This window comes from Chaetura pelagica, unplaced genomic scaffold (assembly GCF_000747805.2).
Source record: "Chaetura pelagica isolate M959 unplaced genomic scaffold, ChaPel_1.0 scaffold174, whole genome shotgun sequence".
Lineage (NCBI taxonomy): Eukaryota > Metazoa > Chordata > Aves > Apodiformes > Apodidae > Chaetura > Chaetura pelagica.
In genome coordinates this window covers 682714-696523 of record NW_009953722.1, presented here as the reverse complement: position 1 = coordinate 696523, position 13810 = coordinate 682714, and the positions used below count along the sequence as shown (strand labels likewise).

Here is a 13810-nt window from a genome sequence, read left to right as displayed (position 1 = left end):
TGATTCATTATTGTGTTGGGAGAACAAGTGAAAAATAAAGCTCACAATGCTGGGACATTTTAAAAGGACAAATAAGGAATGTTTATCAGGTGAAACTGCAGGCAGTGCTTTGGAAGTTTTCAGGCATGAAGTCAAAGCTGCCTAGCTCAGAAGGAAATACAAAATGCAGTCAAGAGTTGCATTTGATACATCATCTCAAGATTGGAATCACAGTGACACAGAAGGAAATAAAACAAGCTTTATGCACAACATAGAAGATACAGGAAAATGAAAAATATAATGGTAATTTATCCATAACTTAACAATAAATTTAAAAAAAATGGGAAAAAAAATAATATTTCGAGTGGATATTTTGTAGTTAGGATATCAAAACACAACCTGAGACATATGATAGCAATAATAATTGCAGGGATTTGTTAGTTATTAAAAATGAGCTAAATCACTGTGACTCGGAAGACACAGGATAGCTGATGACTTTAACATTGTTCCACAAAACAGCAAGCCAACACGAAACAAACAGCACACTGTTGTACAATACAGATAATCTTAGCACTTACTTTCTCATAATACTTGATTTCATATTCAGTAATGACTCCATTGGGATGTTCTGGTTCCTGCCAGGAAAGCTCCACACTCCTCTGCAGCACTCTCTCTTTCATTACTCCGCTAACTTGCGAGGGAGCTGTTTGGACAAGATGTGTCAATAAATAAAAAGCAAATTTGTCGGATGCCTAAAATCAAATGTCATTACTGATCCACCCCATGCTGAGCCACTTTCATTAAGGTAAAAGAAAACACCTTTTCTTAGCTCACAATTCAAAGCTAATGAATATTCAAGCAAGACCCTATTACTGCTCATAAACCTAGAATGGAATTGAATTAAAGTGCAAACAGCAAAAAGTGGTATTGTTCAAGTTAGTGCAGAACCGAAATTCATGATAGGAATAACAAGCAAATAAATTCTGAGATAGCGATGTAGATTTTTAGATCAATGTGCAGTAAATCAAGAGTCTAAATATTTATTGCATGTGCTTCTGAAATGTGTAGATTTTTGAAACAAAATCACATATAACTGATTTTGATTCTTCTCGAAAAATAATCAGTTGCACTACCTGATTACAGCATGACTTGCTGATGAAAACAACTTTGGTAAGAGACTAAACCCCCTCTTTTTCATTAGTTCAAACCTTCCCAGGACATTCTTTCTGCAGAGCTGAAGTTTCCATATTTGGTCTTGGCATTTTTTGAAAGTGTGAGACAATTTAAGAAGTAGATCTTATGAAATAGAGGGAACACTATTTTCCTCTACCTCACTCTGCAGAGATATACATATATGCACATTTGCATGCATACACACAAGGTTTCCTAATAAATGTTACCCACAAACAAGCACCCTTTAATATAAGAAAACCAAACCAACAATGTACAAGCATTACAGAGACACTGTCTCTCATGTAAAAATGTTTAAGAGTTAATGTAATAAAATGTGAGACTGAAAAACTTGCTTCATCTGCTTATTTCGCATCAATCAAAAAAGACTGCAGATTTTATGCTGATGTGCAGTGCCAAAGGTAGTCAAACATCTCACTTTTCCTCAAACATACATAGTGCCAATAGGAATGTAGCACAAAAGTACTGTAAAACCATGGGGTCTTTAAAAAACAGCTATGGCATTGGAAACACACATAATTTGATCTTTCAATCCAGTGGAAATAATTGAGGGGTGTAACACTGTTCGTGCAAAAGATAAAGAGGGGACCTGATCCTTAGCCCCCTGCAGTTAAAAGCAAAATGGCATTTATTTCCAGAGGAACTTGTTCATATTTGGAGAGCAGACTCAGAGACAGGGAAGGAAATAAAAGTTAGAGATTAATTGATTTGTATCTATTTGAAGTATATAATCTAGTACTGATTCTATACTTGTTTCTTTGAATAAAAATTCTGAGAATTTTAAATCTTTTTCTGGGTAAAACCAAGAACTATCATATTTCAGAACTGCATATAAATCCTTTAGTATGTAAAATGCTGTACACTCTTCAAATAAAACAGGATTCTTATCCCATGCAATAACTAGGTGAACTTCACTTTCTGTTTTACCTTCTTCTTTGAGTCTAATTAGAATAATTTTCGTTCTAATATCTTTAGATCATACACTTTCCTCTAATTTAAAAAACACAGAAATAAAACATCTAGAATGCAGACTCCTGTAGTATTAAGCATAAAAATATCATGATAAAATATCTACAGCACAATCAAGACAATAAAAAACGTTAGATTTTATTGTTAACTTTTTATTTTAATTATGAAGTTTCTAGCCTTTCTTATTATAACATGTATATTCAAGTGGTTTTTAAATTAAACTTATTTACATTTCATTAGAGGCTCCAAGAGTCCATGAAAACTAAGGACTGAACCCATGCATAATAACTTTCTTTATGAATTATTATGTTGTATATAATCAATATAATCAAAGTTTAAGACCCCTTAATGTAAGCTGCCTAACAGATCATATAATAAATTTGAATTGAACAAGCAGCAAAAATTGATACACCACTCCAAAGCCCAAGTCTACCTCCTGCCCTTCATTTTGCTCTTTCTAAAATCTGAAAGAGTTTTTTTTTACTTTCTAATTAGTGAAATATATTCTTTTTCGTAGCTAAGAGTCTGGAATGCAGCAAACTAATTTACTCTGTCTAGTTTTCTCTGCTGTGATTAACTAGTTGTCTTCATTGTCTAAATGAGTAGCACAGCACCCTGGCTGAATTTCAGAGAGGTCATTATGTTTCATTTATAATGTTCTATCTCATTCAGAAAAACTACTTCAAATTGCTAATTTTACATTTTTAGATGTCCAAAATTGTTGTGTTCATACTTATCATGAAACAATTTCATATTACCTAGGTCACTGGAGTTTGTTCTCAACATTTGCTGCCTTTTGTTTCAGCTTATCAAATCTTTTCAATCCGTTGGTCATAGCATTCTTTTTTTTTAAGCAGTGAAGCAAAATGAACTTGCCTTCTCTGGCCTTAGTTAACTCTATGTATGTGGGGAAGAAATGGCAATGCAGAGAAGGAGGAACAGAGAAGGGGGGAGATTTTAATCAGGGAAATGTGAGATTCCTACTTAACATCTGTACAAAGTACATCACAAAAAGGCATATTCCATTCTTAAGGAATTCCAATTCAAAACAAAATCTTCAGTGGTTCATCAACATCACAAGATAGCATTCAAAATTCTTAAATCAATGTACTCTTTAATATATTTCCTTTCAATTAATATTATCTTCATTCAAGAATGGTCAGCTTAGAAACTGACTGCAGTTTGTTCACTTGTTTGTTTGTTTTGTGTGTGTTTTGGCTTTATTTCCTCTCTATCTGAAAATTTTGTGCTACTTCCATTGGTAGAAGAACCACATTAGGAAGAAGAGAAAGTCCAGCCTTGCAGACTCTGTATGCTGGAAGCTCTGAGGGCAATTCTGTTTTACATAACTCCCATACCATGCAATATTCCTAAAGTGCAGTAAGTTACTTAAGCTTATTTTGTGAGCCCATGTTTGTCAGGAGAGAATCAGCTGAAGGCAGAGCATCCTCCTCTGGCAAGGTACACCAGCCTGCTGCTACTGCAAGGAAAACTCTCTAAACCAGAGCAACCACATAAGCCAATTTATTGACATGAGAGGCTAGTTGTATATGCTATCTTTATCCTGCCTTCTGGGTTGCATTTCTTGATCTGTACTTAATGAGAGTGAACAACTCAGAAGCATTTTGTTCTTTTTTCTAGTATAATAATTTCCTTTGTATTCCCTTTCTTACAGACTGTTTGGTATTCATGCTTTATTTGTTCTGGCTCCTGAGACCTCCTTTTAAACCTTTAGCCCACTTCTCATTGCCCATCCATGTTAATTAATTAACAACCTATTTATAGTTTTGAAGCAACTGTGTTTGAGCTGGCTTGAAAATGAGTTAAAGCATACAATTCATCCCTAAAAACAACATAACACATGGTATTAAATCACTAAAAGAAAGATAACTGTATTAAACCAGAATTTAAAATACTGTTTTTGTTTCCATTGCTAGCTAAACAACAACAACAAAAAGTATAATAATAGTAGTAATAATAATAACAACAGCAACATATAAACAACAATAAAAACAAAACACCACTCCCCCCCAGGCACATACACAACACACCACCCCTCCACACCCCCCCAAACAAAATCCCAAATAATGAAGTTGTTCTTTATAAAGTTACTTCTTACAGCACTTCTTGACAGATAAGCACCCTGTCCTGAGTGACTTGAGAGTGTTTAATCCCTACTGTATCACTTCAGATCACAGAGAAGCATCACTTGTCAGAATCATTATTTCCATAATATATTACACTGGGGAATACAGGCTGTTCAAAACACCATTTGCTATCAACTTTCCTTCTGATATACCTCAACTCTTCTTTTTCTCCATCCTGCAGACACAACATCCAATGCATCAAACACACACAGCCTCTCAGGACTAACAGGCAGATGTACCCACACATGCTGCATAAGAAAGCAGTTTGAGCACGACAGGCCATCAACACACTCATTCACCTTTTTTAATGCTTCAAATATACCACTCAGAGAAAGGAAAAATTGATTTTTCACCAGGTTTCAACACCACAACCACAGAGAAATATAACTCTGCTGGGTTTTACTGATAAAGCCTTCAAGTTATATAGATTTCAAGCTGGTCATCATTTTCAGATCAAGTTATAGAAAAAGTTAAAACTGAGGTGTCAAAAACAGTGTGATATTCCAAGGAAATATTCTGTTCCAGAGAAGATACTGCATCTGGTAAACATGTTTTACATCCACACTGCTAAGCCAAGCATATAGTATATTAATAATATGTGAAAATAATTAGGTATACAGAACTGTGGTGATTGTTTAGAAGGCACTGCTTTTAGTCCAGAATCCTCTGAAAATGTTGTAATATAATATTGCTCATGCCTTTAATCTCTCTCCTTAGCTATTTTCTGTTTCTCATGCCAAACATTTCCCTTCATACACAGTGTACTTTCTAAAAGTCAGAACACGATGCAAAATTAAACCTTTTGCACTTTGTATCAGGAAAACAATAACAACAACAAAATACAAAATACTAAACCAAAAAAAATAAAAATGAAAAATGAAAACACATGAAGCTGGATTTTCACATCTGAAAGGAACTAGGAATAATGTACCAATTGCTAGCACAAAAACTGCTCTAACACCTTTTTGTTGAAAAAAGGTAACTTGGTAAAAGAAACCTACCTAGCCATTTCTTAAAAAGTCCTGAATCTTGAATGTGTCTCAATTCTATCAACAGCATCAGTTGCATACTTTTAATTTGATAGTTTTTTTTAAGTGTCTCTAGAGGCAGCATCCTGGGTGTTTAGTAATTCACTGTATAAAACAATTAAAAATCCTCAGAAATAAGGGTTTCATTCCTGCAGTCCCACGTCAAGCAGAAAGTTGCACAAGTGAAAATAAGTAAATGCTCCCCAGTGCAGGACCAGACTCTCTATTCATAAATGCTACCAAAACTATGTTCGCAACTCCAGCTTAATGAATTGCTATATGAAGACTAAGGAATGAACAGGCTATCAGCCTTCCTTAGCAAATTTAAAATATTATTTTATCTTATAATAGCAATAAGGTACTTAAATCTATCTGAGCTTTGTCCTCTACTAGCTGAAATCAACAGTAACAACACTCCTTTCACAGCATGGGACCCTTATAGTACTTCCCAAAGGACAAAAATTCTTGGCTTTTTGCCTCTTTCCTTTTCATATCACAAAGATATGCAGCAATCACTCAAAACCACTGGCTTTTCAAACTTCAGCAAAGAGAACAATTCTTACGTCTCTGTAAAACTGCATCTTAGGGCCCAATGTACATTTTATATTACATGAAACATTAACACCATTTTTCTGCAACAGTGTTCTACAGCAGTAGGGGGGTGTTTTGAGTATTCAGCCTGAAGGTCACATTGCTAACAGATGCAAACCATGGAAAAAGAGAGATATCAGCACCCCAATGGTTATAACCTACTATTATTTTTTCTTAATATGTCTTTGCCGTCTCCTTTCTTGGCAGAAATCTTCAGATAACAGAGTTGCTTTGACTCTATGTCTATTTTAAAGTGAGATTGGAATCTGGCCTCTTACCAATAACAAATGGAAAATGAACCCATGTATATCTATGAAAATAGTAGCAGAAAATCATTCTGTTGTTAGCTCTTAAATGGTTGCTCAGGAAGAGAATACAGAAGTCCCTACACTCTATGAACAGTCCTGCACCAAGATTACCCAAATGGCACCCTTCAGCACTGCCTTGAGTGCTAATTTGCCCCCAAGAGAAAGTGTGTAAATGAGGTTATAAACTGGCCTCCCACTCTGCTCTGGTTCGCTCTGAAAGGAAATTTAGGCATCAGAATTGCCAAAATTGCGGAATAGAAGTGGTAGGCAAACTGATTTACACCCTGAGCAACGGCAGCTACCACAGTCAGGGGCCTGGAGCCAGCATGTGGCATTACTCTGGTTTTTATACTGGTCAGAGGCAGTGTGCCTCATAATACACACCCTCACTTGCTTCCATAAACACAGATGTCACTTAAACCAAAATCTTGACAAGGTGTCTTGAAGGTACTGAGCAAATGTTAAAGATTTTTCTGAGTTGGTACTTCCCTCATTTGTTTAATCTGTGTTCCATAGAAAGGCCTTGTGTGGGAAAAAATTATCTAAAAATACTTTAGCATATTTATTATAATAACAAAATTACTGAAAATTTCAGAGCACCATAACAAGGCAGTGCTATTCAAGCCATGAGAGAGATCTGCCACAGCTTGTCCTTTGAATGCTTGGGAAAAAAATGACTACATTTCTCTTTAGGTTTACACTAATATGTATCCTAATTTTCATGCTATTTTAATGATATTTCATGCAAAAAGATGACAGAAAATAATAGCTCTTAAGCAGAACATTATTAAATGGATAGATGGAAATTCATAAGATTTCTTTTTTTGTTACAGTGGATTTCTCACCCCTCAGTTAAGTCTCCACATGACAAAGCAGCCCATGATAAAAGGTTATTGAGTACCACTGTATTATGCCATTAGTACCCATTGCTTTGGATCAATGACAGAGAAATTCCCCACTGTGTTTACAAGCTGTAGCATTCAAAGAGAGACCCAAATAAATCAGATATTTTACACTAACAATATCCAACAGAGAAGCCATTTTAACTTCCTTCCTGACACACTTTACTTTCCGGCTCATAAATATAACACAGTGTGCTTACAATGCTCTGCAAGCATGAGCAGAGGCAGACACAGTCCCCTAGGCCACTTGGGGATGTCCTGAGTATGTGGTAACAGGCAATATAGTCAAGTAGCACTTGACTGCATTACTCCATTATGTTTTTTACTATTGCCTTCGTGGTTGAGAAACTCTCAAATTACCTGCTGATCTACAGAAGCAGTAGTTATTAAAATACTTTTGCAAATCAATTAATAAATGTAAGTTAAAAAAAAAAGAGAAAAATCAATGAATACATTCTGATTTCCCCTAATATTATCAGCAAAGTTCTAAGAAAGCTTATGCTTTAATAGCCTTCTAATCGAATGTGTAGTGATTTAGTTATCTTTTATATGTTTGATGCATTTTAAATATTTATTGGTTTGGTAAAGCCTTTCTCAAGCTCAAAACACACCAGCTGGAGCAATTTCATATGCTATCTGCTCTGGCAAAATTCTTGGGAGGGAAACCAATAAAGAGAAAGAAAAGGAACTTAACAGGAAGAAATGAAACAGTTCAGAAAGATCAGGGCTGACAGTTTGTCTATAATGTTTTGGTTTTTTATCTGTTCAGAGTCTACATCTAGACTCATTCTATGAGCTCCCCTGTTCCTCCTGCCTGACACCTCGTACAAATATTATTGTCATGCCTGTATCCCATTTCTTGTAAAACTGGCAACTTGGGCATCAATCAGTGATGAACGGATGCTGAGTTGCGTAACAAGTGACAACATTGACTCCCAAGGTACCCACAACTCTTGCTTTGTGAATAAAGTTTTGACATGTCAGGCACAAACCTGATTCTTACAAATGTGTTAGAGTAACAAACCAGTCTGACAAATAACAGAGAGGGGCTTTTGTTCTCTTGAAGCATTTGTTTTCCTTTGCAGAAGAAATCTTTCTATGTTAATTAGATTTTTCTTTTCTCCTGCCTTGTTTTAGGATTCATCTTTCATAACTTTTTTTTTTTCTTTTTTTTTTTTTCTTTAGCAGAAACATCTGCCACCAACCTTGCAGTAAATCCTTGGCACACGGGTATTATTCTTCATTAAAGAAAACAAAACACCACAAAAATCTCAAAGACAAGGATACTCTTTTCCCTGGTGGGCTACTCAGACACATTATGTTCTCCTGTCTCCAGTCATCTCTGTTGGCAAGTGTCAATTACAGACACAGGTTTTAGGTAACAGAAGGATAAAGCACAATTTACAGATACTTTCCTCTGGAAGCAGACAGGTGTAATGACTGAGACTGTTTGCTGTAATTGAATTTCATGCTGTCATCTATTCAGTCACAAAAAGATGTCAGCTTCAAGGATGCTACTCATGGGAAAACAATACAAAACAAAACAAAATAAAAAAAAACTTAATACATTCTCATTGCTACTGTATAGATAATATTGTCACCTGAGTTTGACTTCTCTAAAAGTAAAAGTTTTGCTAGAGGGTATGAGGTAATTAGAACTGTGTTATTGGAGGCCCACAAACTAGTATTATTACATTTATTTTGTGTAGGATGTCCAAGAGACAATGGAATGAATTTCAGCCCCATAACAAAGCATTTTGTTACAGACATAGCTAACAAAAATCTGGAAACAAAGTGCTATGCCAGAAAAACCCCACAGTTGATCAAATATTAACAGAAAATCATACAAATATTCCATAAAGATGTCAGCACAAACAATTATCACTGTGCCAGTGGTTTGATCAAACCGACACTTTCAAAGACAAAATTGTTGAGAGGGAGAAAAGAAAATATTACTTTACTAACATTCCCAACATGTGTACAATTTCTGTTCAAGCCTTCCAAATTCCTGCAAAATGCATAATAATGGGCATAGTTTTGAAAGCAACATGGGTGGTATTCCCAGGGAATGCAGGAAGAATTCTTTGCAAAAGATAGCAGGCTTTTTTTTTGGCTTTTTTTTTTTTTTTTTTTTTTTTTTTTTCCACTTTATGAGCCTGTACTTCTTCTCCCAAAGAGCATTAAATCTCTGGAATTTAAGGAGATAGATAGATAGATAGATAGATATATCTGTCTGGGAATCTCTGCTACAGTGATAAATATCAGAAGCAATAAGCCTGAAGTTAGCAACTATGCAGAGGAGCGAAAGTCATGTCTATGAGAGGGAGGTCAGGCACAGTGCTCGGCCTGACTCCCTTGGTCAGGGCTTGTGGAAGAAGCAGTTTTGCTGAGCAGAGCGAGGTCACTGCTGTGGAGAACTGCCACTGACATAAAGACAAGATTCAAAAATTTCCCTTGAAGCATGAAAATTCACATGCATTCTGACAACTGAGAAAAAATCCATTTGAGACAATGGTGATCGTCCCAAATGACATCATTTTGGTGAGTATGTACAAGCTGCTAAAAAAATGAAAAAGAAGAAGGAAAACTCTTTATCTTAGAGGCAGCACTTTTGGTAAAGTGAAATTAACTGATTGATTTGAATACACAATATAAATTAACTCTTGGCTATTAAACAGCAGTAATTACTTTAGAGATTTTGCACATATTTACTTAATAGAATACAAAATGTTTGTAGAAAAATATTTTCAGCTTGGTTCTATTTTCCTTTTTTTTTTGCAACCAATACTTTTAAAACATTGTAATAGAAATAACACATTTCTAGGACCTATGCAACTATATATGATAAATTGGCAGGATTTTTTAAAATTGTATCTCTACCATCTATTACACAAACAGTAAATTCTAAACAAAATTTCCAAAAGACCTTAAATATTCTTGACTTTGAGTAGACACTGGTTTGAAACTCTCCTCATTGCTTAAAATAACCTCTGATTTGGGGGTATTTTTTTATTTGACAACATGCTATGACTCAATGCTTCTCCAGCTTCTGCTCACCAGAAAAATTTGCACAAAGACTTGTCTGATGCAGGAACTTATTAAAATGGAAAAACATAAATCATTTAATGAGAGAATTTACAATGTGGTTTTAAAAGCTGTACATAATCACCATCTTTTTACACACTTTCTAGTGGCTTCACTTCCCTGAATGCTATGAGGCTCTGAGGGAAACTCAAGTTCTGTATCCAAAGGTTAACTTCTTGGAGATTTAGATTACAAAAATGTCAATTGCACAAATTATAAACCCATTTAACTTTCTGATTAGTTCCACTTCTAGCATAGCATTTAGGCCTTAATTCTGACCTCTCATCAATTATATTTTAGTTTAGCTGCATTGATTTTATCTAAGTTATCTTTGCTTTATACCAATGCATATAAGACCAGAATCAGGTCCTAAGGGTAAAGTAATTAAAAATTTAATTACCACAACTGATCATGCAACGTCGCTACATCATTAATTGGTTACTTTTTTTCTTCTTCTTCTTTTTTTTTTTTTTTTCTTTTTTTTTTTTTTTTCTTTTTTTTTTTTTTTTCTTTTTTTTTTTTTTTTCTTTTTTTTTTTTTTTTCTTTTTTTTTTTTTTTTCTTTTTTTTTTTTTTTTCTTTTTTTTTTTTTTTTCTTTTTTTTTTTTTTTTCTTTTTTTTTTTTTTTTCTTTTTTTTTTTTTTTTTAAACAAAAAGATTAGAATTTCTTTGCCAGTTTCACAGAGATAGCTTTTTATTCATTTATTTCAGAAAAGGTTCTGGATGGGATCCAGACAATCTAACTTAGGCACCTGGGTGCACCTACCCTTTAGGCGACTCCAGCTCTCCTAAATTAAGTGCTTAAGTTCCCTCAAATAGCTTTGCTCCCTGTGACAGAGAGGTAAGTGCTTTGGAAAGATCCAGAACAAGATCCTGCCTGTTTAAACCAAGACCCATAAATTTGAAAACATCTCCACTTTAAGGCCTTTAAAAAGCTTTCTCCACTGACTACATAGTGAATTTAGGCACTGATTTTAGGAGGAACAGATGTCCTAGTACATAAAAAAAATCTGACATGTAACATTTACATACTTTTTAAGTGAGGTAGACCTCATCTTCCTCACACATTATCTAGGATTTCTTCCTATCTCCTAAATTTTCCTTGTCAAGTTAAGGAGGTGTATTCCTTGATCCTTAGAGCATCTTAAGGTAATTAGTCTGGAGTCTGCTCTGACTTACCTCTCACCATAATCTTACAGGATCCAGGTCTCTACATACAACAGTTTAACTTTAATTAGCAAGCTGCTAGCTAAATACTGTAGCTACTTACAGAACTTCATAACTGTAGGGAATCCACTTAATCCTAAAAGAATGCTAAGTAGAACTGAAGAGTGAACCAACGTTTTAATAAGAAAAAAAACTACACACCAAACCCAGAACAATAGTTTCTGGATTTGATGCTCTTTCAATTTTTAATGGTATGAATAAACAGACTGCTCTGACTCCTTCCATCCTGGATATTGAACTTTAATCAATATCCAGGGTGAAGGAGATGAAAATGGAGCTCTTTGCAGTAATACACTGGCACACAACATTTAGTCAGAAAGGTTAAACTTTAAAAAAAGACTCAAAACTGTTTCTGTTTTATTGCAGAATTAGTCACTATACTGGAAAAATAAGCGAAGTTGCATAAGCGTCCTTGAATAGTTTATTATGGATCTACTTATCCTAAACATTACACTTTAGACATGACTCTTGATTCCCTCACTCATAGTGAAAGTAGTGGGAGAGTGTAGGTTTTATCTCTCCTTCAGACTGCATGCAACATATGCTGTCCTGTTGAACAAAAGTATGGAAAAATGGTATCTACACGTTTTACAAGTCCTTCAAGGTTGTAAGGATACAGCAGAAAGACAGTAAAACTGGAATGCCAAAAGAAAATCAAGTCTGAGTCATAACCACAGTACTATCCTGTGTTTTAAAGAAGATAGCTGTTTTCCTACACAGACTGTGTACGCTATTTTTCAATTATTATTTCCTTATGAGAGGTTTTGAGTTGACAGTAGAAATCATTCCTGCCTACATATACATATAGCACAAAAGCTGTATTCACCATCAACATGAAAAGACTTAAATTTAGTGATTCCAAGGCATATCACCAGTAGAGCAACTCAACAGATATGAGCGAGCAAATTTAGCTTAGCCAAACAATACTACATCATTTATACCAATACTGTATTAAATATAGGAATGTGCATAGTTGCACAGTACGTAAAGAGGACTATATCCTCTGAATATCAGTCTATCACCTTATTCATTTGAAAAAGCTTTGGTGACATTATTTATACTCATGAATGTATATAGAATACACATATTAAGATGGATATATATCAGAATAATGAACATCCATAGCTTGCTTCCCTAATGTGTATGGTCTCAGCACTGCTTACTGTATGAAATGAAAAATAAGTTAATGGTACTGCAACTTCCCATTATCATAAATATACTGAATTTTCATTACTCTCCCTCCCTTAAATGTGCATGTGTAAGCCCTGCCTTAGAAAATAGCTATGCTAGAACATTTAGAAACTCCTCTCGTGATCATGCAGTGATAAAAATACTCAGTCTACTCATCACCTAGTTATGTATTTCTGCAACTCTTTATGTGATCCCCACTGAAAAAGGTGCAACAGTAGAAAGGTTACTTAACTAATCAAAGCTCCACTGCACATGTGCTCAGGTATAGTAAAAAAAGAAAAAAAAATCCCCTTTTGTTCTGATTAGCCAACAGTGGCTGAATTAGTCATAAAACAGAGCTAGCAATGATAAAGGCATGTCTTATTTTAAATCTCTACTTGAAGGGTTTTTCTTTGTTTAACCTTGTAATTTCTCTAATCCAAAGTAAATTAAAGGTTTATGAGATATGCATTTAAAGTCAGATAACATAAGAACTCCTGGAACTTTTTATAACATTTGTATCCCACAGGAACCAATCAGAGCTTCATAAATGGGATAGATACCTTCAAATGGACATGACTACAAACTGACTTCAAGTGTGGAGCACACAACTGGCTTCTTTTTATGAAAAGAGCTTTTGCTATATACTGGCTGCATATGTCACAACATTTAAGATAGTGTGCAATTTATCAATAAATGCAATTCTCCTATCTTAGGACAAATTTCACCCTTCCCCAAGTTCTTCACTATCTGTCTGGACTGATCTCATTCAGCTTTTTGTTGCTCCAGGTGTGTCTTGAGATGGAAGCTACATCACTTGACTGGTGGAACTGTTATTTCATGCATCTTTTGCAGGTTTTGGATTATGATTATTATTACTTTTTTTTTTTAATTATTATTTTTATTGTTACTGCTCCGTTTTAAGTGGTTAGTCTAGTACTTGTTGTCTGTGACAGAAATTGCAAGATGTTAATTTCTAGTATTTTTAGCAACTGCTTACCCAAAGGTGGAAACTAGACTCTCTGATTTTAAGTCCTGAGTCTATGCAGTAGGTGTCTAATGAAAAACTCAAGAAGATACCTGGTCAAGGAAAGAGGCTGGCCTGAAAGGCCTCAAAAGAGACATCCTATCTGGTACAGCTCGGGCACCCACTGAGGGAGGCAAGACTTCATTCTGAGGGAGCTTGGAATACCTGTCACTCCTCAATAGGTTAAC

At 34.9% G+C, this 13810-nt stretch overlaps 1 protein-coding gene across 4 annotated transcripts in view; it reads right to left on the bottom strand.

Moving 5' to 3' along the window:
• The window catches only part of EPHA7 (EPH receptor A7), a 158783-nt gene that overhangs the window by 40131 nt on the left and 104842 nt on the right, over positions 1–13810 (bottom strand). For all 4 annotated transcript variants that reach the window (XM_010000491.1, XM_010000492.1, XM_010000489.1 and 1 more), the window contains exon 6: positions 558–682. In XM_010000491.1, the coding sequence (XP_009998793.1) occupies positions 558–682 (125 nt within the window). The remainder of the gene's footprint in view (positions 1–557; positions 683–13810) is intronic.